At 37.5% G+C, this 25171-nt stretch overlaps 4 protein-coding genes across 5 annotated transcripts; 3 read left to right on the top strand and 1 right to left on the bottom strand.

Moving 5' to 3' along the window:
- Positions 1-355: 355 nt before the first annotated feature.
- Positions 356-9094, top strand: LOC125475689 (SCY1-like protein 2 A). Of its 2 annotated transcripts, none has more exons than XM_048580746.1 (14): positions 356-850; positions 1748-1852; positions 2183-2293; positions 2739-2921; positions 3216-3342; positions 3907-3968; positions 4097-4183; positions 4460-4546; positions 5182-5295; positions 5593-5721; positions 6104-6166; positions 7172-7333; positions 7467-7585; positions 7739-9094. In XM_048580746.1, the coding sequence occupies exons 1-14, from the start codon at positions 356-358 to the stop codon at positions 8679-8681; spliced, it is 2787 nt and encodes a 928-aa protein (XP_048436703.1). In that variant the 3' UTR covers positions 8682-9094. The 2 variants fall into 2 exon arrangements, with proteins under 2 accessions (XP_048436703.1, XP_048436704.1); XM_048580747.1 differs by having other exon boundaries at positions 716-854.
- A 2568-nt stretch (positions 9095-11662) lies between these two features.
- On the top strand, positions 11663-15237 carry LOC103956569 (endoglucanase 3). The gene is made up of 6 exons (XM_048580745.1): positions 11663-11901; positions 12989-13492; positions 13623-13772; positions 13917-14028; positions 14253-14416; positions 14610-15237. The coding sequence occupies exons 1-6, from the start codon at positions 11671-11673 to the stop codon at positions 14940-14942; spliced, it is 1494 nt and encodes a 497-aa protein (XP_048436702.1). The 5' UTR covers positions 11663-11670; the 3' UTR covers positions 14943-15237.
- A 3066-nt stretch (positions 15238-18303) lies between these two features.
- LOC125475688 lies at positions 18304-18929 on the top strand. The gene has a single exon (XM_048580744.1). It carries the CDS (start codon positions 18376-18378, stop codon positions 18700-18702), a length of 327 nt encoding a protein of 108 aa, XP_048436701.1. The 5' UTR covers positions 18304-18375; the 3' UTR covers positions 18703-18929.
- Positions 18930-22046: 3117 nt separating this feature from the next.
- LOC108866635 (RNA-binding protein 7) lies at positions 22047-23504 on the bottom strand. The gene is made up of 4 exons (XM_048580743.1): positions 23245-23504; positions 22705-22916; positions 22358-22520; positions 22047-22216 (listed from the first exon to the last, which is right to left on the bottom strand). Exons 1-4 carry the CDS (start codon positions 23276-23278, stop codon positions 22047-22049), a joined length of 579 nt encoding a protein of 192 aa, XP_048436700.1. The 5' UTR covers positions 23279-23504.
- Positions 23505-25171: the final 1667 nt, after the last annotated feature.

Raw genomic sequence — 25171 nt, 5'->3', positions numbered from 1 at the left:
AATCAGTCATCTCACCTAAATTATCAGAAACAAAATTAATTAGCCCAAGACAAGCCAACTGAAAACAGCAACAAACTGCCCGCAGAAAGAAATTGTCCAAACATAAAAAATCATTTTTAATAAAAAAATATTAAAAGAAAAGAAACTGCGCGGAGAGAGGGAGAACAAACCCACAGCGATGATCTGAGGAAAGCTTCCAAATTCCACCACCGTCTCCCCCGTCGTCGTCAACCCTAAACCCTAGACTTCCTTCCCAATTCCGCCCATCACATACACCCACACATATCACATATACGAACACTTCTTTTATGATTTAATTTGTATCATACACATTGCAATTCCCATTCGTCCGAGCATGTCTCTCAACATGAAAACCCTAACCCAAGCCTTCGCCAAGACCGCTGCGGCCATCGAGAAGACCGTACAGACCACGGTCCAGGAAGTCGCCGGACCCAAGCCTCTCCAGGACTACGAGCTCTTCGATCAGATCGGGTCAGCCGGACCGGGCCTGGTCTGGAAGCTCTACTCCGCCAAGGCGGCTCGCGATTCCACGCGCGCGCACCAGTACCCCACCGTCTGCGTCTGGGTTTTGGATAAGAAGGCTCTCTCGGAGGCGCGCCTGCGCGCCGGATTAACCAAGGCGGCAGAAGATGGGTTTTTGGAGATTATTCGGGCTGATGCGGCGAGGCTGGTGAGGCTGAGGCATCCCGGGGTGGTGCACGTGGTGCAGGCGCTGGATGAGAACAAGAATGCCATGGCAATGGTGACGGAGCCATTGTTTGCGTCTGTGGCAAATGCGCTTGGGAATGTGGAGAATGTGGCTAAGGTGCCCAGGGAGCTTAAAGGAATGGTAGGTAGGCTCTAGTGGGCTTCAATTGTTTCTGTCAATGCAGGTTTCGAGTTTCGATAGTGTGATTTTAGTAATTTAGTGAATGCATGTTTGGATTTGTATCATCGTATGCCAACCCGTAATTATTGGAATGTAGTTCAAATCAGTGAAATGCTTGATTGGCTTCAGTTTCTTTCATGTGGATCAGTAAAGTAACCGACTTGAATTCGAATATAGTTGTGTGATTTTGAGCCTTTTGAGAATGATCCATTATTGGTGTTAATAAGCGGATGTTCTGTAGAACAAGCAAGTTGTTTGTATTCTGAATACGATGTGCTCATTCTTGTCTCTAGATCTATGCCCATTTATCAGAAATCAGGGAACACATCTGTTATTATTTTCTCTAAGGCATCTTAGTTTTCAAGATGGAGGTCACTGCTTTTGGCGGTTTGCTTGTATTGGATTGGCCAAGCTATTTGACGCTTAGCTTTCTAATTCTTCTTCAGAGTTATTTTTTTGTCTTCCGTATAACTCATTGTCCAATATGAACTCTCGAACTTGAAAACAAGTTTGGATTTCTGCACATTGATGTTCAATGCATATCATACTTATTTTGACTGAGGAAATCAAAATGCTATGAGCAACCTCAATACTATTGGGATTATTATATCGAAATTAGTAAAACAAATAACAGTAAATTTGTTGGTGGTAAAGTAATTTTTTATAGCTAATTAAACTGATCTAGTTGTATATTTTTTAATGGGCTAGAAATTTTCTCTTCCCCAAGGGGAGAATGTTCTGGAAAATATTCTTCTGCAGGAAGTGCATTTTCTTTAGTCAATCTGCCATCTGTCATATGCTATGTTCTGAATCATATTGAGATATAATTACTTGCTCAAAATGATTTTTGCTTTGCAGGAAATGGGTATATTGGAGGTGAAGCATGGTTTGCTCCAGTTAGCAGAATCCTTAGACTTTCTCCATAACAATGCACGTCTCATTCATCGGGCTATATCACCTGAGGTTACAACTTCTTTCTTTGTTCTCACAACATTTGAAATATGTAGAAGTGAAATTTGTAAAAATTTAAACTCATTTGTAGATATTTTATCTCTGTTTATCTGGAGGCTAGAATATCTAGCCGATTAAGTTTATTTCTGGTCCATGTTAACGGGGAGATATATTTACCAAGGAAAAGACTACTTTCTCATTTTATTGCTTGATCTTTATGAATCAATCCCGAACCCAATCTAAGAATCATGTTTCTTGTCAATTAGTATCATAATTGTTCTCCAAGTTAGAGATTCATTGCATATTGAATATGTCAATTTAATGTGAAACCTATTGCTGCAGAATGTCTTTATTACATCAAGTGGAGCTTGGAAGCTTGGTGGATTTGGTTTTGCAATCTCAACAGATCAAGCCTCAGGAAATATGACTAATGTTCAGGCATTCCATTATGCTGTGAGTGATGCCTCTTTTGTAATCTTATTATACAAAGAATTCTACTTCACCTGCACATTTTAACAATCATGAAAATGTGCCGTTCTGTTCTGCCGAAACATTATTACTACACATTTGGTTTGTAGATATCTCTTATTATAGCATTTACGTTCTGCATGTACTTACGTTTGTGAATCTATGAATGTCTTCATTTTCTTCCTTGGTCTTTATCCAATTGTTTCCATCTATACAGTTGCTTTTGCAACAACCTTGAATTTTCTATTCCTGCACACCAGACTCTTGACAAATAGTTAACAGTTTAGCATTTTCTTTATGATCAGTATGATGCTTTCATGTGAAAATGTTGACCTTCATTTTTTAGGTGATTAAGCTTATTTATATCCATTGAGAATTCCCCATGAGCAATATCTGCCTATCATTAACTAATTTGATATGGGTTGCACAGGAATATGATGTTGAGGACTCTGTGCTGCCCCTTCAGCCATCACTGAATTACACTGCTCCTGAAATTGCTAAGAGCAAAGCATCTTCAGCCGGATGTTCTTCTGATATTTTCAGTTTTGGTTGTCTTGCCTACCACTTGATTGCTCACAAGCCTTTGCTCGACTGCCACAACAATGTCAAGATGGTAACCTTCATTCAAATTCTTCACTCTTTCATGCAAATGCAAGTGTTTAATTGATAGCTTGTTCATGTATGGAAACACAAAAAGTGCTTGTATGGTATGCTCATCTCCTTTGGCAAGGATCTCCAACTTTTAGCTGTTGCTTCCCCCACACGTACAATAAAATAGGTCATGGAAAGTAGGATATGTGTACTGGTCTTTAATACTTTTCTGCATTTTCATTGAGTCATCCTCATCCTTGAATCTATGATTTTGTGTATTAGTGATATTCTTAATACTGAAGTTTTTCTTTTGCAGTATATGAATACCTTAAGTTACTTATCTAGTGATGCCTTTTCCTCTATTCCTTCGGAGTTAGTTCCTGACTTGCAAAGGATGATTTCTACAAATGAGGCTTTCAGGCCAACAGCAATTGAATTTACAGGTAAGTCATTGAATGTAGGAAAACATTTCTCTGCTTCCTTTAAATGTAGAATGTAGAGACAGAGAATAAGGATGATGTGTGTAAAGAGACAGAGAAGGATAAGGAGTGATAAATCATGGTAAAATCAAGCATGTATTAATATTCAAAATCTCAAAAACTTTTACTAGGAACCTATTGATAATTTAATATAAGCAATCCAAGATTATTAAGAACTTTGAAATAATTAAACCGAGTAACTGAATTTCCAGGTTTTATTGATTAAAAGTTAATAGTAATAAAATATCTAAGCCCACCATCATTCGTACAAATAGAAGGCATGAGGAGTTCGCGTTGTTCCTGTCCTGAATCCTGATACATGAAAATCAGTCCCAAATCTTCGTGGAAGCCAAAAGTAATGTAGTATTATGGTTAGAATTCGTTTGGTCCTATATGTATTTTTGCTTTAATCTCTACAGTATAAAATTTGTACACATTTGGCCAGGTTATTATTGTTTTGTTACATATTAAGTGTACTTTGATTGCTGTTAGTCTCATTCTCGGGTTTGTTATAATATTTGTTTGCAGGTTCTGCATTTTTCCGTGATGACACTAGGTTGCGTGCTCTTCGCTTTCTCGACCACATGCTTGTATGCATTTGTATTTCCGCTTAATCAGTGCATGCTTCCAGGATATTGTTACCCTAGATTAATGTCTTAAAAAAAAAAAAAAAAAAGGCTTGAAATCATAAATCATTTTTTTTTTTTTTCATTTGCAGGAAAGAGATAACATGCAGAAGTCGGAATTCCTGAAAGCATTATCTGATATGTGGAAAGATTTCGATTCTCGAGTATTGCGATATAAGGTTTGATTTACGTTTTGAATATGTGTTTGAATTTTGGAAACAAAGATTAATGAAAAGATCTCATGATTATTGAAATGAAAACCACATGATGGTTTTTGTTTTGGGTTTGAGAAAGAAAGATCCCCTCAGGTATCTGGTTATGCCTATTGGTAATTTGTATTTAACTATATTGGATTTCATAGTTTTGTTCAGCCAACTGCTGAAGATATTAACTATCTTCACACATGGACCACTTGAATGATTGAACATGGTCTTGTCTCTATTATGTATTTCTAGGTACTGCCGCCGCTTTGTGCAGAACTTAGGAATTTGGTTATGCAACCAATGATTCTGCCCATGGTTCTCACGATTGCAGAGTCCCAGGTACTAATTGCTTTGCCTTTGTGATTGGAATTGAGTCATTGGTATACCTACAAAAAAAATGCTTTTGTCACTTTATTGAGCTTTGTAAATGATTGTGAGTGTTTGTAAACTAATCATACAAGGCTCGTTATGATGTCTTAAGATTATATCATAATTCCGAGAAAAAAGATGGTAGCAATGACGGATGCTTTTTTGGGGGTAGTTTAGGCAGTTTGGAAAATTTTATTTTTGTCGCTGTTGTTTGAAAATGTAGCCTTGTCCATAGCGTGCATATGTGTTGTTTTTCATATAAGAAAATATTGGTTTTCTGTTAAAAGAAAATTGTTGTCAGCTACCCTTGTCCAAACAATGGAAGGGCTAACTGAGCAAATAAGGTGTTCCCACAGAATCACTCAAAAAGTATATGTGAGCTTTTGAAAAATACAAGAAACAAATATGTGATGATCTCATAAAAACTGTGATGATACTTTATTTTTGAAAACTGGCATGATTATTCACACGCACGCCGCACGCGCACGCACCCTAGTGTTCGAATTTATGCACATCATCAGGTGAGAGTGAATGCTTTACATTTCATTACCATGATTTGGTTTTTCAATTGGATTAACTAAGTTTATGTCTTCAACATAACGTAGGATAAGAATGATTTTGAGTTATCAACATTGCCAGCCCTTGTTCCTGTCCTGAGCACCGCTGTGGGAGACACATTGTTGTTGCTTTTGAAGCATGCAGAACTTATAATCAACAAGGTAAGTGAAAACAGTATGCTGATTCTCTTATTTGGTAGTTTAAGATATTATTGCATTCTGTGGTTCAATCCCTGCATTCTTTGTGTACTGTGGATGTTCAGTGCGTGGAAAGGGGTGCTGATTCCCAGACATAAAACCAGAAAAAGAATGTGAAGTTTGTTTCTATATTGATACATTAAGCTAATTGTCGTGAACCTTTTAATTATATCTGCCGGGTTCCACTGGATTACTATGTTGGTAGTAGACACTTTTCTCATTATTGAGTTATACACTTAACCTGTTATGTTTTTATTTTAGACTATGCAAGATTACTTGATATCACACGTCCTGCCCATGATTGTTCGAGCATATGGTGATGCCGATGCTCGCATACAAGAGGAGGTTTTGAGAAAGTCTTCCTTCCTTGCTAAGAAAATTGATGTTCAGGTGAGTATGCATTTACATTCTTTAGAAGAGCGCACACACACATAAACATTATTCTCAAAGCAATGAAAACATTTGTTAATGAGTACTTCAAACAGCAACCCAAACAACACAGGACTGAATAAAAAAGTTTAAATTCCTTTCGGTGGAGAACAGAAGTCTGCAGTAGAAATTTAATTTTGAATGCTACTTTTGAAGATGTGTTACAGTTATGGATTATACCACTGGCTTTTTTTCCATAATACAAAACTGTGTTTAGCACATGGATGAAGATAAACAAAAGCTATATTTCAGCCATGTAACAGTTTTATTATCTTTCTTCTAAAGGAACATTTTATGGGACAACTACTAGTATTTGTTTGTCTTATATTTTCATTCTTTCCAGCTAGTGAAACAAGCTATTCTGCCTCGTGTTCATGGCTTAGCTCTTAAGACAACTGTTGCCGCGGTATGTATTGATTGTTTTATTGTCTTTCTTTTCTTAAGTTTAATTTAAGAACATTCTCATCGTGCATTCATCTTAATTACACCCTACTGTAATATTTCTGGCTCTGCCGAGTTCTCATTGTGCATCCCTCTTAAATGACGCCCTACAACTGTCACTTCTATTATATTTTATTTCTGTTATGCAGACTAATTGATTGTACTTGGCACTCGATAATAAAGAGTGATTGACCTAATCATAGCAAGATGGAATTTTAAATCACACGCTTTTATTTTGTGCATCGTGTGCTCGTTGTATATTGCATCCTCATATATGCCCCTGACATTTTGCATTACTGATCCTGAATGCTGCCGGAATTATTTGATCGAGTGATTATTACATCCTAAATTTTTATTGAAGCATAATTATTTCTTTTATTGAATTTGCACAGTATATACTGTTTTTCTGATTCCACTAATTATTAAACCATTTGATTGTTTGCCCATGTTTCTTCTGAGGAAATTGACTCTTCAAACTGCCATTCATTAGTGAACATGTAACTTAAACAAAATGGCGTGATTCGGCATTGTGAAAATTATAGAGGAATTAAATAATAATGTGGGAGTCACCCTGCGATTCGCCTCGTGAATCTTTGGCCTGAGTTGGTTTCTCCAATATCTTCAATTTATGTATTTTTCTTGGGACAGTGGAATGCTTGTGGCCGTGAATTCATAAGAAACTAAATTCCCAAAATACAGTTTTCTTTAGTTTTTCTGAATTGACGGTCAGTAGTATGACAGTTCAAGATGAACGAACTGAATGTTGCCCTTTTATTTTTATTGGTATGTGGGTTCAACTGTAGCTCTTAATTCCATGGGACTGGTAGTTCGAGGTGGCTCTCGAATGAACGTCACTTGGGTGAATTTTATTTTATTTATTTTTTATTTTTATTTTTATTTTTGGTTTTTGTTGTGGTTTAACCTTAATGTAAGAATTGGACGTGAATTTCAAATGTCCTTATTTTGGCAGGTGAGAGTCAATGCTTTGCTTTGTCTAGGAGATTTGATTCCTACACTCGATAAGCGTGCTATTTTGGAAATTCTGCAAACAATTCAGCGTTGTACTGCAGTTGACCGTTCTGCTCCTACCCTTATGTGTACTCTTGGGGTGTCAAACTCAATTCTTAAGCAGGTAACAGTTTCCAATAAGGAATCTTGTTCTGGAGTCGTTTTATCTGCTTCTGTAGCATTCTACCCTTATATTGCAATGTATTATTACAAAGTTGGAAGATATAATTCGTCATCGTTGCTTTTATGATTTTCAGCATGGCGTAGAATTTGTTGCAGAGCATGTCCTCCCACTGCTGATACCTCTTCTTACTGCCCAGCAATTAAATGTTCAGCAGTTTGCCAAATACATGCTCTTTGTCAAGGATATTCTGAGGTAATGTGTTGTGCTTCTTCACCCCATTAATGTCTGCATGCTTACATGCATTCTTATCAGTTTCAGCATTATATAATTCTTTCTCGCGTTTAGTTTTTCTAATATTGAGTGTTACTCTCCTTTTATGTGTTGGACCTATTGGTTTTGTGGCAGGAAGATAGAGGAAAAACGAGGAGTTACTGTGACGGATTCTGGAATTCCAGAGATAAAACCATCTCCATCTGCCAATGGGCTCCACTCCCAAGTCCCAAGCAAAATTAGCGGAAATGTTGCCACTGCTGCGAGCAGCAGTCCGGCATGGGATGAAGATTGGGGTCCCATCAGAAAGCAGCCCTCCAATTCCCTCCAAAATTTTACAGATTCCATTACCTCCACTTATCCCACTCTGGGTAATGAACCAATTCAAGTAACTTCTTCACAGCCAAATTCGTTGTTGCGAACTGCAGTATCTAGTCAGCAAACACCCGTGTCATGTCCCCCAGTTGATATAGAATGGCCTCCTCGAGCATCTTCTGGAGTTAACCCTGTTGCTGATGCTGAGAAGCAATTAAATGCAGGAACCTCATCCAGTTCCAGTTTTGATGACATAGATCCTTTTGCTAACTGGCCCCCACGGCCTAGTGGCCAAGTAAGTGGAACGGGCCCTTCCAACAATGGTATGATAGAGTCTCCCAGAAACAAATATGGTCCTAGTTCACTGTCCAGTACATCAAACAGTATGAACCTCTACAACAATAGCAATGATGGTTGGGCCTTTGGTACAGGAAGTTCTGTTGAGCAAATAGGACTTAATCAAGGCAATGCATCGATTACTGGTGGCTTGGGTAGCTCAGGTTTTAACCCCCAGAGTTCTATTGGATTTATGAAACAGAATCAACCGATGTCGGCTTCAAATGCTTACACAGATAAAAAATCAGCTGATCTTGGGTCCATATTTGCTTCTGGAAACAATGGGCAGACAGCACTTAGGCTTGCTCCTCCCCCATCAACTGCTGTAGGTCGAGGAAGAGGCAGAGGGAAGGGTGCTAGTTCAGCGTCACGCTCCAGCCATGCCAAATCGGCAACTGAACAGCCACCCCTTTTGGATCTGCTATAAGCTTAATGCATGGTTTGTACCTTCATTAACGTTGGATGTAAAAAGGGCAAAACAAAAGATTTGGGAGTGGCCCATGTGGAGTAGGCCTGCCTTGCTGTGTGGAGAGATTGATTTTGTAAATGGTTTTGGGATACAAGTGTCATATTTCGAGCATGGGGGAGTGACTGCAGCAGCTCTCGGGGATGGCAAGGTTTGTTATGTATTGATCTTTTCTGTGCTTAGTTTGTATTTTGTTGTGATTTGGCACCAAATTTTGCACTGGTAATTTGAAAGGTTTTTCGGTTCAATTATTCTGGGTAGTGTATTGTTCGTTGCAGGCCCAGCTTCAATGACTGGGTTTGAAATCAATAAAAGACATTGTGGGTGGCTAAATGCTAATGGAATTTTGCTGCTCTGATATGATTTTGTAGTCACCAACTCATCGCCAAGCGCCTATTTTACTCTTTCCGTTCATTTTTTTTTTCTGCTGTGGGAAATTGTTACATGAGGTGAGAGATTGAAAGTGGTTTTATTGTGGTTATGGTAGTAAACACTCAAGTGCTTTCCCCGTTCTGACTGCTGAGTGTGTGTGAGTGGTTATTGTACATTTCAATTTCGTATGTGGTAAAATCATGATTGGCTTATCCTCAAATCAAGATAGCAATTCACCCGTTTGATCCCTATTTGGGTACTTAATTTGGTCGTGCTACAAACGCAGCTATCTTTCTCGGTAAACCAATAGGTATAAGACCTCCAAACTTTAAACTTTTAGCTCAATAAATAAACAGACTATACTCTTCGAACGCCTGCATGACAAATCGCATGGCATGATTTATCTAGTTAAATAATCATTAATCAACCAAGAGTAATGCATGTTACCAAGCCTCATTTCAGACAGGACCTTTGTAATATGCTTCTAATGATTTCCAAATGTCAGATATGGGTTAGAGGTCGGACCTCTGTTTTTTGAGCGAGACTCAAATATAATATAAAATATCATGAAGAGATTCGAACTTGAACACAAATAGAAAGTCAATTTGATTAGGCTAAAATATGTAGTATGTTCATAAAACACAGACAAGTGTTTTGAAGCACGAACCCAAGGAGACCGCTTATCACCTGATATTTAATCAGTTTTGTGAGAAAGATGGAGGGCCACGTAGGCTCTGTCACGATTTATTTGAAAATGTCCAAGTGGTGATTGGGTTTCAAGTTAGTGAAATAGCAAGTAGAGTGTTTTACTGGTCTGGTACTGTACAACTACCCACTTCTCCCTTTCTGTTCAAACTACTACTTCAAAATGTCTACAAAAATAGTAAAATACATTATAAAACGAGCTTAGTCCTAAAGCAAAGGAAACAAAGTAGCTAAGGAGATCCCCATCAAGTTTTAAAGATGTGATATCTGTACACCATCGTATAGTGTTACAATTTTATTTATACTATAATTCAATATTCATCTTTAGTTTTTAATTTTTTTATTACTATGTCCTAAAATACGACAAATTAACTTTGACACCTACTCGTATATATATAACCACGCGATAAGCATTTTAGTCCCGCACACAAAACTTTATCTGAGAAACTTAAGATTCAAACAAAAGCGACACACATGGGAAGACATGACGAAAAAGAATTATGAAAGTAATCGGCGCCTATTTGTTAGCGCCATCCGCGGGGTTGAAGTTGAATGACTGACGAAAGCGGCGCCATTAGCGCCTCCACTTTCCCTCATCAAACGGACAAAAAGAGGAAACACACATGGATTGGGATGTGAATGGAATATTGGAAAATGCCGGGAATTTCAATAAAGTGACCATTATTTTTACTCCATCGTATGTGAATTCTCTGCCTAACCCTAATCCCCTCGCACATGACCCTAAATCAGGGACTCTGCTTTCTCCCTCCACGAGGCATTTGTACACAATTGCCGCACAAAAATGAGAAATTTTTCAATATGATCGGTACACAGAGTAATAAACCACGTATTCCTATACGCTTAATAATATTTCAGACGCATTTAAAAAAAAAAAAACTATATATATGGCCATTGGACCACTGGTTAAGAGAAACTGGGCCCAAATGCATGCCATGCATGATAATGATGTTTGTAATTTAATCATAGTTAATGATGGTAAAGTAGTAGTTAGGACTTAATTCGGAGTATTGATAGGAATTCATCTGCTGATTTAGTTACGCTTCAACAAATTATTATGAATCCACATTTTATGCTCAATATGGTGGGTTACCATCCGAAACAAGGGACAAGATCAAATAAATAACATGTTTGACTGCATTAGTGTTATACTCAATTTCTCATAGATTTGGAGTAGACTAATTAATTAGGTAATTTTGTTAAAAATAAAAATAAATTATATATTCATCACACTACCAACAGATGGGTAATAATGACTTAGGTTTTGTTTTTTTATACTACGATCTTTCATTTAAAGGTAGAATATTTACACAGTAAATCAGTCAAAATAATTAAATTTTGAACTCACTGTCATAACGATTCTCACTTAAAATGCATAACGAGGCATAGGGCCTTACTTTTATGGTGCGTGCTTGAAAAAGAAGATCAAAGGTTGAATAAGATATATTACTTTGCAACACGCCACCGTTTTGTTCCTCCTTGTAAATGTTGTTTAATTCTTTAAGGTAAAAAAAGGAAACGAAATAAGCAAAATATTATATTTCATTTAATTAATACTATTGTTTAGTGGTATTTCTTTTCATTTGTAAGAAACTGTAATATCGAATTTTGTAGATAATGAATTCTATAGCAAATATATGCTTTTATGTAAACATAATGTTATATTTAATACCATATACAATATAATATATATATACACGTAAAGAAAGGGGGAATGAAGGAAGAAGAAAAGGCCAGAATTTGCGGAATGGTGACTGGTCTTTCCCGCCCCTATTTAAAGGCATCTCAATCGACATAAAGTCATGAACTAATCTCAATATCGCATTACTCATTGGGTGCTTAATATTAAGTACCAATGGCAATGAGACTATCATTAAGCATCTTCATCTCTCTCTTTGTTATATTGGGCAGTAGTATTAGTAGTAGTGTCCAAGTCCTAGCTGCAGGCAACCCTAATTACAGAGAGGCCCTGGCAAAGTCCTTACTCTTCTTCCAGGGACAAAGGTCAGGGAGGCTCCCCGCCGGCGCTGCCCAGCAAATCACATGGAGGTCCAATTCTGGACTCTCCGATGGTCGTCAGGCATATGTAAATATGCTGTACATACATATTTAATTACTGCATTGTGTTTTGATTTATATATATATATATATATATATATATATATTATTATTATTATTTTTAATTAAGTTCACTATAGATGCTCAATTTCTGGGACATTACCTTACCTCTCATGCATGCAAACCTATTTGCACTATTTGTAATGTGGTCTCTGTAAGTTAGGGAGGGAAGGGAAGGTGATGCTATAGTCAACCGCACATGTGAGAAATCCTGTAAGTAGTAATGTGGTGGATGGGCGGCAAGAGGGCGGGAACGTTAAAATGCTTAACTGTGTTTTAGGTTAAAAGTATTTTTTTGATAAATAATAAATTTTAATAAATTAAGACATTCACCATATATATTAAAGTGACGTGAAATGTATAAATATGCTCTTACATCGTGTGATTTAAAATTTTGATCTGAAAGTATTGTTTCAATGGATAATGCTTGGAGTATCACTATCATCAACTAGTTTTGTGCTAGCTATATATGTGCAAAGATGATAAGCTAGGCATATGTAAATTAGACGAACAAAAAGAAAAGAAAAATATGAGTGCAAATAAAACCTTCCGAATTTCAATATAATTTTCTTTGATGATATATGCACATCCTAAGAAAGCTTATAGTTTAAGCTTCATTTTACTAAATTTGGGAGCTCAAATGATTTCTTAACAAAAAAAGGTAGATGTAAAAGAAAAGGAATGGTGGATGTAATGAAAACAAGCTCTTTGATTTTCCTTTTTTCTTTTTATCTACTATGTTTGTACAAAATAAATTTATTTTAACATGTGTATTTTATCGGTATCTCAAATAAATCACACGATGCATTATTATATGTTGTAAATCCTTTGTACATGATAATGTGTAATTGACTTAAGATATCAACACATCGATGATATCGTATTATAAAAAAGAAAATTGATTTTTTTAAAATTCTAAAAAAATACTAAAAAGTCAGGAACGAGAAATTATTTTGTGTCTTGTGTGCCAAATATTATTGTGTCGACAAAAATTTGTGTTGGAGACTAACATGAACATTCTACCTATATGAAAATATTTGCATCAATTTTTGCAGGTGGACTTAACTGGAGGATACTATGACGCTGGAGACAATGTCAAGTTCAACTTCCCAATGGCATTCACCACCACAATGCTGTCATGGGGAGCACTTGAATATGGCAAGCGCATGGGCCCTCAGTTACCAGAAACCCGCGAGGCAATTCGGTGGGCCACAGATTACCTTATAAAGTGTGCTAGGCAAACACCCGGCAGACTCTACGTTGGGGTTGGTGACCCTAACGTAGACCATAAATGTTGGGAGAGGCCCGAAGACATGGACACTACCAGAACCGTGTACTCAGTCTCACCAAGCAACCCGGGCTCGGATGTTGCGGGAGAGACAGCCGCTGCATTAGCGGCCGCTTCTTTAGTTTTCCGGAGGGTTGACCCAAAATATTCAAAGTTGCTGCTCAACACGGCCAGGAACGTGATGCAATTTGCAATTCAGTACCGAGGTGCATACAGTGATTCCCTTGGGTCTGCAGTCTGCCCATTTTATTGCTCATATTCAGGATATAATGTAGGTGACATATTTATCCTTACTATATTTTACATTACTTTTTTATTTGTTAATTTATTTCTATTTTTGTCGACCTTTGTTAATTTATTGATCTTTCTACTTTGGTGAAAAAATAATAATTTAATTTCAGGATGAGCTGCTGTGGGGAGCTGCATGGCTTTTTAGAGCAACTAATGAACTTTATTATTACAATTTTATAAAATCCTTGGGAGCCAGTGATTCAACGGACATTTTCAGCTGGGACAACAAATTTGCTGGTGCTTATGTTTTACTATCAAGGGTAAAATTCCATGCTCATCATCAACCTCTTTCCACCTTATTTTAATAGAATTTTTCTATCAAGGGCCCACTTAATAATGATTCGTTTTTAGTTTTCATACTTTGTTTTAACTTTAAAATGATAAAGTGGCTTATTTATTTCTAGAGAGCACTCTTGACTAACGACAAGAACTTTGAGCCATATAAACAAGAAGCTGAGCAATTTATGTGTCGGATTTTGCCGAACTCACCCTCTTCAAGTACTCAATATACACAAGGTAAACATAGTTGTTTGCACTATTGGTTTCATCACTTCAACCAAGTCTTGGCCTGCCAAAATCTCAACAAGTATAGATTTAAATATCAAATACGGAATGTTTAGTAAGAAATTATTATTAGCAATTTAAAATCGTTATCGTGTCTTTTTCCTCCCTCGTTTTTCCGTTACAGAGGAGTGTAAAATACATTTTTTCCTAACTATGCATAACCGTTTAAATTATAGGAGGGCTCATATACAAGCTGCCTGGAAGTAACCTCCAATATGTGACCTCAATAACATTCTTGCTTACTACCTATGCCAAGTACATGGCTGCTAGAAAGCTCACGTTTGACTGTGGTAACCTCGTTGTCACTCCGATGGCCTTAAGAAACCTTGCAAAACAACAGGTACATCACTTAATCCTGCATGACAATGTCATACTGTAAATTTGTACAAATGATCATGTTAATTACGTCCGAGTGTTTACTTACAATTTCAATTGGACATGATAATTAAGTCTAGCAAAAAATCATTATCGTATAAATAGACATATACATTTGTGATTTTATATAGGGGCTGATATTTTATTGAAATTTTTAGGTGGACTACATATTAGGGGTAAACCCTCTGAAGATGTCCTACATGGTAGGGTATGGCCCCTACTATCCCAAGAGAATTCACCACAGAGGATCCTCATTGCCTTCATTGACAAGCCATCGCCAGAGCATAGGTTGCGATGGTGGTTTCCAACCCTTCTTCTATTCGCTAAACCCAAATCCCAACATCTTAGTTGGAGCCGTTGTTGGAGGTCCAAACCAGAACGATGGATTCCCAGATGATCGCGGCGATTACAGCCATTCGGAGCCTGCAACGTACATAAATGGCGCTATTGTAGGACCCTTGGCATTCTTTGCAGGGAGCTACAGAAGTTGAATGGAGACCTCATTAATCAGGGGGGCTTATATTAATTGTAGATAACCATCCATTTCTGTTGTTCCCGAAGGGAAACGGGGGGTCTATCTATATGATATATCTCACCACGAAATGGAAGGGATATTTCTGTGTGTTTCTGGTTTCCTAGTTTGATGTGGTATGTAGATGATGGTCGTAGTTGAAAAATTAGATGATGATCTCAGGCTCACAAAGAGGAGCAGCTTGTGAGATCTAATTAAGCTTTTGGATTTTCATGTGCCAGACTCAGTGTCAAAGAGTTTCTCTTCCTTCTCTATATGGTTCCGTTTCTTTTTCTTTCTTTCTATAGTCATAATCTTAGGATCAAACAAATTTTATAATTTTAGAGAGATTATTATTGTAGTTAAAACAAAAAAACATATTGACTTAGTTATCCATAATAAAAGTTATATGGAAAAAAAAAATAACGACATCAGTAGTGAAGCGTGTCACTTTTTAAAATATAACATTGGAAAAAGAGAGACACCTAATTTTAAAAAGCTAGTGCATGTATGTATGCATTGGTCTCTTTGATACTTCTCTTTCTAAGTAATCGGGGGGTTTGTATGTATTTTCTCCTTTCTTAGTTGGATTTGGGAATTAGATGATCTGAACTTCTAAATTCAAGAATTACCATCAAGATGGACAGAGCCATTGGAGCCGAATCCGATACTTTCCGGATAACTCCCCAGAAGTTTGAGAGGAAGAGCGCCGCCGATGGAGAGTGCAATCGACACCAACACAGCTTCAAATTTACCATGATGAATATCATCCTTAACTCTAATCTTCGACTCCTCAGTTCTGCTAATGCTCTGACTACTACTACTCACATGAACCAAAGAATCCGAACTCGAATTCTCATCGTAACTCTCCTGAATCAATTTAATCTCCTCTCCTTCCTTAACAATCGACTGACTTGTTTCATCGCCGCCGTGTGAACTCAAAATATGCTCGCAAAGAGCAGCAGCTTATGAGATCAAAGATTTTGGATTTTCATGTGTCACTGTTTGCAGTACTGCAAAAGGGAAGCACGCAAGAAAAAAAGAAAAGGCAAAACTTGCAACATATTCAATTTAAAGTCCAATGCGCTAGCAAATTAAACTTCCATAGCCATCGTGATACAGGCATCCGCGATACCCCATATCACCAGGGAAACAGAAGAAATGGTTACCAAACGTAAGTTGAGAATCATATTTGGTTGCACTACTTTACTCGTTGAATAGGTGCATGAATGAAAAATATATCATTTCGTACATTTAAGAAATTGGCATGCAACACAATTTAATTGGTACGAAATTGACAAAAGTGTATAAATACACGAATGCTAGGGCATATAAAAATATGGTGCTAGTATACTACGGCTGAAGTGTACAACTGCATGGTAAAGATGCTAGCCGAAAGCACTAGTTATTGTTCACCAAAAACGGTTAATCTGAGCACAAAACCATAGTATAGTATACCATTGTTAGTCGTCAAGTTTTCACTGCCAACAACTGAAAGAAGTAATTGCATCCATTTCTTCTTGCAAAAGAAGGGCATCAATAGTTCAAAAAAAAAAAAAAAAAAAAGAAGCGCATCAATAAATACATCCAGATTCTTTCCCTGCATCACATCGTTTATCGAATGATGTGTGATTCCAACACGGTGATCAGTTACACGTCCTTGAAAACAATTGTATATATGGATGCGTTCAGATCTATCCCCACTACCAATCCGTTCAAGGATATGAGCACCATATCGATCTTGAAAGCAAAGCCAAAACAAATTTTATCAACTAAATTTATCAGATATCACACATACCTGTTGAGATCGGAGTCTTGTTCGATTGGCGTGAAGTCTAGACCTCTCTATCTCATAAAGCTTTGCACACAACACCTTAAGTGTCTTGGCTTTCTTCTACACAACACCATAAACTTGCCCATCTGTGATGTGTGTGCACATGTTGCTCAACTCAGCCGTGGCTTAACCACCTCTCCTCTGAGTCTCTGACTCTCTCAATTTTCAAATTTTTTTTTTTTTAAAACAAAACTATAATTTTCAAAATTAAAATAAAAAAACTCAAACCGAAACGAAACCAAAATCAACTTTGAACCGAATCGAAAAAAAACAAAAAAATTAAACCATACCAAACGGAACCTTGATTTCGGTTTGATATCCGATTTCGGCAAAAAACCAAACCGATTGGAACCGGATGCACCTCTAGTGAGATTCACTAACACGTTGGGTTCAAACCTTAGACTGAGCAACAGGCCCATCACGACATGTCGTTTCATCCGAAGCCCAGATTGTTTTCTGGGGTTTTAGGGTCTTAAACCCTTGGCTTCCTCCTCCTCTTTCTTGTTTGCAAATCTCTCAAGATTCTCAACGTTTCCACCATTGCCTGGTAAACTCTTAATTCTAATTTTACTTTCTGAACTCGATTTCCATTTTTCATTGGATTTCTTCATCTGGGTATATCTACAGACTTCAAATTTTTTATTCTTCGAAGCTAATTGGTGGATTGTTTGATCTGGATGGTTGTGTTCTCTACTGCAATCTGATAATATATTGACAAATGCAATGTCTCGACTTGCAGTATTTGGAATTTTCGTTCGTGTTTGTGATCCGAATGGACAAAATATATATTTTCATTTCTTTAGATTGATCTGATTGTCTGATGTTCAACACTCGATTTTGTAATTTTGTGAATTTCAGAATGTTATCTTTTACTTTGGTTGTGGACTTGTTGTTTAGAAAGGTAATGCGAAACACGCACTGATGGACCCATTAAGTGGGTTCGACTCTATGAATCTAGCTCGGTTTTGCACCAAATCTTCTGTTAGCTCCAAATACTCTATGTATTTTCTTAGAGTCTCTTTCCAAGTCTTTCTAGGTCTTCCGCAACCCCTTTTCCTTGAGCCTCTACCACATTATTGCATCTTCTATCGCATCTTCTAACTGGAGCATATTCACATGTCCACACCACCTAAATTGTTTTTCTCTCATTTGATCTCCAATTGCGGCACTCTTATTTTATCTCAGATATCCTCGTTCTTAATTATGTTCTTTCTCGTGTGCCCACACATCCAACAGAGCATTTTCGTCTCTGCTACGAATGTTTAATAAGAAATGGTACTTAAGGAACACTAAGTAGTCAATCAAGGGGGACTAATCGTGGTGTATATTCGGCTTATTGTTGGTGCAGTGTTTCTATTTTTGATTTGGAGTTTGTAACCGGTTGTATTTGTGCATGTTTTTCAAAGATAATCGGTGCTGATTAACATGGTCACATTATTCTTCCGATCGTGTTAACATGGTATTGTAATATAGATGGCTATTCAGGGTGCTCCAATTTCGAATCCAAGGTATAAGGTCTCTGTTGTATGTCCATTGTTGCAGGGATTTCGATTGCGAAATTGCGTGTAAAGATTGAGGAATGGGAACCGAGGAAAAGGGAAAAGTATTGCAGCAAACCACAGGTCCCCAAGATGCTGCCGGTTTGAGAGGAGCTGTGGAAGCAAAGTACCGGCAAATCAAAGAGCATGCAGAGACCTATCCTTACGTTTGGGCTTCCTACATTGTTGTATACGGTGGTTTTGCTCTCTGGGGTACCTACAGATGGAGAAGGCTTCGCAAGACTGAGGATCGTGTACGTGCCCTTCAGGAGAGATTACGCAAACATTATGCAGCAGAAGAGGCTTGTGCTAGCTCTTCCACCCCAGCTGTTAAGGTTCCAGCGTCTGCTGATAAAATCTCCAACTAGTATGAGCATTGATCAATGCTTTTTAGGTTTCCTTCAACCCGATAAACAATAGTTTGCTTCGAGTATGAACACAGATTGCCTGGGACTTTCTATGGACGAGAATTGAATCCAAATGTGTCGTATACGTAGGTTAGGGTGAAATGTTAGAAATTGATACTTTCGATTAAAACTTACGGAAACAGCTTCTTATGCTAATTTTGTGACACTTGACGGTCATTTTATCCGATGGTGACTTTCCATTTTTCCGAGTCATTGGGGGATTGCATTCATGTCAATACACAAGTCTGCAAAATAATGTATAGTGATCTTCGCAATGATGTGTTATATTTGACAGCAATTTGTTGCAGCGTAGCTCACGGTTCTTGTAATAATATTGTTACTTTATTAAATAATTTTTGTTTCTTAAATGTGAGCTCTACGCTTGCCGCATTAACACTTAACGGTCAATCTCACAGATTGCCTAACGATTGCACGATACTGGTGCAAAAGGAAGAGTTGTCATATGAAATTGAAAATTTTGAAAGATGTATTAACTTTGAAATTGGACGAAAACTTAATAAGACAAAATGTAGTTTATTCTGTAAAATATCTTTTGTCAAATGAAAAGGAAAATAAATAAATTAATCACGTATCCGGTCGCACACGGAATAAGTTATTATTTCTTAGTTTGCCAGTCCCAGGCAATTTGCAAACTTTCAAGACTTTAATAGTTTGCTTGCATTTCTGTTTCAAGAATCTTCATGGAGAACCTGCACCATCAAGTTCAATATAACAGCTAGGTTTCAGTGCTTCATTCCCATACCACCCGTGACTCGACTTGTAAAAACACACATTCAAATTCTTTTGCATATACATAGCACGATAACATGAATCATCGTATGCCATGCTATATTTTAACTGGAAGGTCACCGTGCTTCATGCGACTAACAACTAGGGGTGGGTTGGAAAACCCGATAACCGAAAAAGAACCAAACCGAAATCGAAAAAACCCTAACCCAACAAACACCCCCAAACAAAAACCCTAACCCAACAAACACCCCCAAACAGAAGTAAGAAAACTGAGCCGAACCAAAAATTACTGTTTCGGTTTCGATTTTGGTGATTCAAAAACCAAACCAAACCGAGCCAAACCGAATCAAATTAAATATAACTAAGTTTATTTATTTAATATTTAAGTGTATATATAGCAAGCCCAATTTACATTTAGACCCAAGTTTTAAGCTTTTGTTTTAGGCCGATCATTAACCCATAATCCAAGTCCTTTTTCTTCTCCCAACCCAACCCTCTTCTTTCTTCCATTTTTTTCTCCCCATCTAACCTTCTGCTTTCTTCCTTTTTTTTTTTCTCCCCACCCGACCCTCCCTGCATCTTTTTTTCTCTTTGTTTCTTCTTGCATCTTCTTTCCCTCTCCTTTTTTTTTCTTCCTTTACTTTCTTTGAAATGAAAAATCTGTAAGCAAAGTTGTAGAGCATAGACCAATTTTCAAATTTAAAAAAATAAAATATAAAATAAGTTTTATAAAAAAGACTGAACCGAACACTTAAGTTGAGCCAAAAACAAAAAACAAAATCGAAATTAAACGGAACCTAATAAAAACCGAAAAAAAATGAACAAAACCAAACCGAACCTACCCTTACTGACAACACCTACCTGCCTCGTATTTCCGTTGATCAGATATTGCCCCTCCTACCAAACAGCCAGTGTTTCTCACTAACATTCTATCATTCTTCCGTGATAATCATTTATACGAGAGAAGCATAGCATGTAAACGATACCTATCCCAGTGATAGAAGCGTGCACATGTTATGCACGGGTAAAGGACGTGCTTGTCTACCGTTCTATGTAATCCTCTTCTGATTACGATGGTATGCATGAGCACATTTAGCACACTGATGTGAACATGCATGCTTCGACATCAAAAATCAACAATGCCAGATCAGATTTTACAGCGTCCAGTCACTTGATCAATCTGCAAAGAAGACACGGCAGCCCTATCCATTTCATTCGTAACAACAGTAAAGCTTTTTACTCCAATTCTGTTACGGAGTGGCGCCATGCCACCAGCTAGAGAACCCATGCATATGCACCACATTGAGGGCTCATTTGGTACGTAAGATTGGAATGGAATGAAAAAGCTGCCGACCTCAAGGCACGTAGAGGGGAGAAGTGAAAAAACTATGACCAACTAGAGGGTACAACAAATATACAGCCCATATGAGAAACCGGATCCTTTACTATTAATTCGAATATAAATACTAAGTAAACAACCTAGACGCTTAAGCCCCAAACAAAATACACTCAAAAGCAGCAAAAACACTACCAAAGGATGCTATTTCAACAGGAATTCCCTTCTAGACCTAGATGCTTTGTAACCAATGAAGCATTTCATATATGGAAACTCTGATATCCAAAACCTACAGAAACACTACCATAACAGCATCAAGGAGCTTACAGTTCCTTAATGCTGTTGTGGTAGTGTTTCTGTAGGTTTTGGATGCAGTCACTCAAAAAACTGGAGCACCTTAGCCTCCACATTAGTCCATGTTAACAATCAAAATACAGAGAATGGGAGCAGCAGAAACCTAAACTCAGCTACTCTAGGTCTAACAAACACACTGTAACTACTTTGCAGAGCATAAATCTATGGAAAAGAAAAAATTTCACTGATTGATCAAAGCACAATGAGACATGCCATTGCTTTTGAAAGTCTCAGTGAGTTTTGTAAAGTCAATTGGTCCACAAGTCAGATCATACACCAACCAGCAAACATCTAACAAGCATCATCGCATTCCATAGAGAGAATACACACTACCAATACAACACAATATAGGATCACCGTGTATAGATATTGGGCTTACATGCATGAACATGGAGTGCATATATATGCACAGCAAACCAAATTACTTCTACAAACTCGTTATTTAGAACACAGTGTAACAGTCTCACAATCTAAATGGAACTCCATCAAACTTTGATTAAAATGTCAACAATTATAAACAAGAACTAAGAACAAATATGAAAAAAAAAAAATTTCTAACATTAAGAAGATATTAATGTACAGAGGTTTTGTAGCGGGGTTTTTAACAAATCATCGAATTCCAAAGTTCAGTGTCAGCCTTCTGAAGATAAGCATCGTACTATTAAATAATGAAACTACAACAACTACAGCAAACAGAACCACCACTTCTCAAGTCTAAACATGGGAAGCACAACAAATATACATACCTGAATACACCTATGAATTGGCATAGTGAGCATTGACAAAACAAACTAGCTTACTTCCATTTACCCATTAAATACCCCAACGGAAAAGGTCTGATACCTATTCATCTTCATATTAAATTCTAGTAAGAAGGATAGGAGATTGGGTTGCTCATATCATAGCGGCGTGACCTAGTGCGACTAATGGTATCCAGTGTTGCCCCAATAACTCTTCGACTATAATCGTAATTGTTGCCATTGAAATGTAATCCATACCCATTAGATTGGTTATTTACACCAGGGGGAGTGGGCTCTGAATAAAAAAGAATGTTTCAGCAAGTATGAAATAATCAAAACAGCCGGTAGAAATTCTGACTAAACAAAAAAAAAAAAAAGAAAAAAAAAAAACAGAAACCCAAGGAAATGAAACAAAAGAAGAGAGAAAACACATCACCTGGGGGATAGTCTGAAATTCTGGGTGTCGATAAACCCACGGTATTCGGAGAGTTTTCCATACTGTTAATTGGTACAGGGGCGGACCTCAGTTTGTGAGGAAAATTGTGTGTGGATGTCACCATAGAAGTAGTATTATGCGAGGGCTTGTCTTGCCCAGATATCTGTGAGCCAAAAACCATGTGTCAATGTCAAGAATCTTAATAAGAAGTTAAATATCCAGAGAGAGCGTCACGGTATCCACATGCTATATAACTCTAATTTCACACAACTTATCAAAGCCAACAAGGAATTCAACACAGCAAAAGAAACATCACAGAAGCATTTCAAGGGAGAGAAACAATATACCGCAAACTTGAGTGTCCGATTGTAGAGAGTGACAAGACCAGTGAAGAGCCTAACAGCATAGTCAGCAATCTCCTCAGATTCATATTCTGCAAAAGCAAAACCTTTAGGCTTATCGGTGTCTTTGTCTCGTGGAATGTGCAGGTCCACCACCCTCCCTGCCTGAATGAGAATATCATACAAAACTCTATCACTCACTCGCTCGTCCAAATTACCTGTTAAAATAAAACTCATCTAATCATGCATATCACCATCAAACTTAAACAAAATAAAAGCAGAGGGGTACACCAATTATTCTGAAAAATTAATTCCTCATCAAATATAAAACAAAACAATTCCCTGCAAGATTCATTCAGCCAAAAAAATCCTTTCAAACTAAATTCTAAATTTGGGAAATTTTCAGTGACGCCCAAAACCACAATTTTAACCACACTGTTTTTAAATTTGTTTAGGGACTTTGAGCTACGAACAATTTTCCTTGAATTGAATAAATCAGAAGCAAATATTGTGCGACGAATTAGAAAGAACGGATGGATGACAGACCTATGTAAACGCTGGATTTTGAGTGGGTGGACATGGTGGATTTGACTTCCGCAGATCGGAGGAGGAACCCTAGCTCGAACGACGCAGTAAAGACGCAGTAAAGCCGCAGACAAAAACGACCTTCTGCTTCTTCGTTTGAAGAGACTCTGCTTTATATAGTCAACTACACTGAAATCTGAGATTACCGACTCAGATTTGGCGTCGGATTTCTGATTGCAAATTTGCAACCGTTGAATTTCCAGTCTGTAATACTCAATGACACGTCGTCTTCTCCTTCCTCCCCCGGGAAAGGAAAAGACACGGTTGGGCCAAGCAATTTTCTCTCGGTACATATAAGGGCCCAAGGCCCAACAAAAGCAAATTAATACAATGCAATGTTACGTACCATTTAATGATACGAGTGTTTTAACCGTTAAATCTAATTCAAAAAATTGTTAAATCTTTTATTTTTAAACACAAAAACTGTTTATTTTTTGAATCATTTGAAATACAATGCAGAGTCGTCACACAAACAACGGTTAGCAATCAAGAAACACTCAAAATGTCAGAACAAACCAACAAAGCAAAGCATTTTGAAAACGAACTAATTGTTTCTTCTTTATTTTGTCACATCCTCTAATTGGTAAGGCAGCTTCAAATTTAAATTCAACTTCAAACTCTTCTTCCATGCCAATGTTCGCATCAACGACTTACATCATCACCTAGTATTTTTGTGGGTGCAAGTAGCAAAAGGGTATACCAGAGAAGCTATTGCAGCAGCAGCCGAAAATACAACACTAGTTGATCTAATCAGAAAGTTAAGAGGCGCATTTTCCCTTTGTCAGTTTGTCCTATTGGCTTGAGATGAGTAAGCCTTGTGAAGCTTAATTGGTGTCTGGCCGGTAATATATTGTTCGATTACCATCTTCTGCTTCTTCACCATGACGCTGGTACTCTGCGGATAATCGGGAGTTTGACAAGTAAGAAATGAAAATATGGTGAAGACATAAAGAAAAAGTACATGTGGTAAAGTGAAACAAAAAAGAGTAAGCTTTCAGCTTGTTAGAGTATGAGCATGAGATTAGGTGTTATTAGAGGTCGGCTGTTTCAGTCCATTGTGAATAAGAGTCTTATTAGAAGAGGAACGCTAATCCTTAGTGGTGAAGGATTATTTTTAAACATTAGCTGAAATATTACAGGAAACATATTCACTTTCCGGATTCTAATAGAATATCTGTATTGGTTTTGACAATGATTCTGACAGGGAGGAGAAGAACTACTGTGTTTCTTCATTAATCTACTTGAAAAACCAGCCCAACTTTTACTTACTTCCAACCCTTGCTTCATCTCCAAGTCAAAGGCCATTTACTATAAATAAAACCATCCTCGCCAAAACTCTCCCTCCAGCCCCGGCCCCGCCACTCACCACTTACCGGCACCACAATGTCGTCGCCTGTTGAAATCCTTGTATTAATTATTCATTCCCTCCATGTGCTGATGCTCCACATGCACACTGCCATCATTCCATCTGTAGTCATCGTTTCCTTAAAGAGAGGACATTAACTTCTGGAAAGGAAGATTGCATGTGGCTGCTGAGCTGTTGCTCCTGGACAGCAGAGAGAAGATTTAATATTGCTGCATATGTGCTGTTGCTGCATGTGGCATCGGTGTAAAGCTTTTCTCCTCATATAGTATAGGTGTAAAGTTTTGATATTATTATGTATAAGTATTGTAATGAATGATAGTTCAAATCAGTTGAAAAGCAACTCTTTCTACATACATACACTTCGCCATTTTACATGGTATCAGAGCACCTTCCTGGTGCCTGAAACACTTCCGCTAGATCTCGTTGTTCATCATGAGCGACGAAGAAACTTCTAAACACAAACCACAACTCACAACAACAATGGACATCACTGATCCATTCTACATTCATCACTCGGATCAC

This window comes from the organism of the source record quoted next, unplaced genomic scaffold (assembly GCF_019419815.1).
Source record: "Pyrus x bretschneideri cultivar Hongxiangsu unplaced genomic scaffold, Pyrus_bretschneideri_v1 Contig16, whole genome shotgun sequence".
Classification (NCBI taxonomy): Eukaryota; Viridiplantae; Streptophyta; class Magnoliopsida; order Rosales; family Rosaceae; genus Pyrus; species Pyrus x bretschneideri.
Note: the sequence above shows the minus strand (reverse complement) of the source record. Positions and strands in the feature narration are given on the sequence as shown.

What these genes read in the sequence shown, in the direction of transcription:
- LOC125475689 (XM_048580746.1), top strand. Translation starts at nt 356, where the DNA reads ATGTCTCTCAACATGAAAACCCTAACCCAAGCCTTCGCCAAGACCGCT. An exon ending in CCAGGGAGCTTAAAGGAATG is followed by an intron (nt 851 to 1,747) that starts GTAGGTAGGCTC and finishes TTTGCTTTGCAG; the next exon opens with GAAATGGGTATATTGGAGGT. An exon ending in TTCAGGCATTCCATTATGCT is followed by an intron (nt 2,294 to 2,738) that starts GTGAGTGATGCC and finishes TGGGTTGCACAG; the next exon opens with GAATATGATGTTGAGGACTC.
- LOC103956569 (XM_048580745.1), top strand. Translation starts at nt 11,671, where the DNA reads ATGGCAATGAGACTATCATTAAGCATCTTCATCTCTCTCTTTGTTATA. An exon ending in CCGATGGTCGTCAGGCATAT is followed by an intron (nt 11,902 to 12,988) that starts GTAAATATGCTG and finishes CAATTTTTGCAG; the next exon opens with GTGGACTTAACTGGAGGATA. An exon ending in AAGTACTCAATATACACAAG is followed by an intron (nt 14,029 to 14,252) that starts GTAAACATAGTT and finishes TTTAAATTATAG; the next exon opens with GAGGGCTCATATACAAGCTG.
- LOC125475688 (XM_048580744.1), top strand. Translation starts at nt 18,376, where the DNA reads ATGGGAACCGAGGAAAAGGGAAAAGTATTGCAGCAAACCACAGGTCCC.
- LOC108866635 (XM_048580743.1), bottom strand. Translation starts at nt 23,278, where the DNA reads ATGTCCACCCACTCAAAATCCAGCGTTTACATAG. An exon ending in AAAATCCAGCGTTTACATAG is followed by an intron (nt 22,917 to 23,244) that starts GTCTGTCATCCA and finishes TTATTTTAACAG; the next exon opens with GTAATTTGGACGAGCGAGTG. An exon ending in ATCGGACACTCAAGTTTGCG is followed by an intron (nt 22,521 to 22,704) that starts GTATATTGTTTC and finishes TTTGGCTCACAG; the next exon opens with ATATCTGGGCAAGACAAGCC.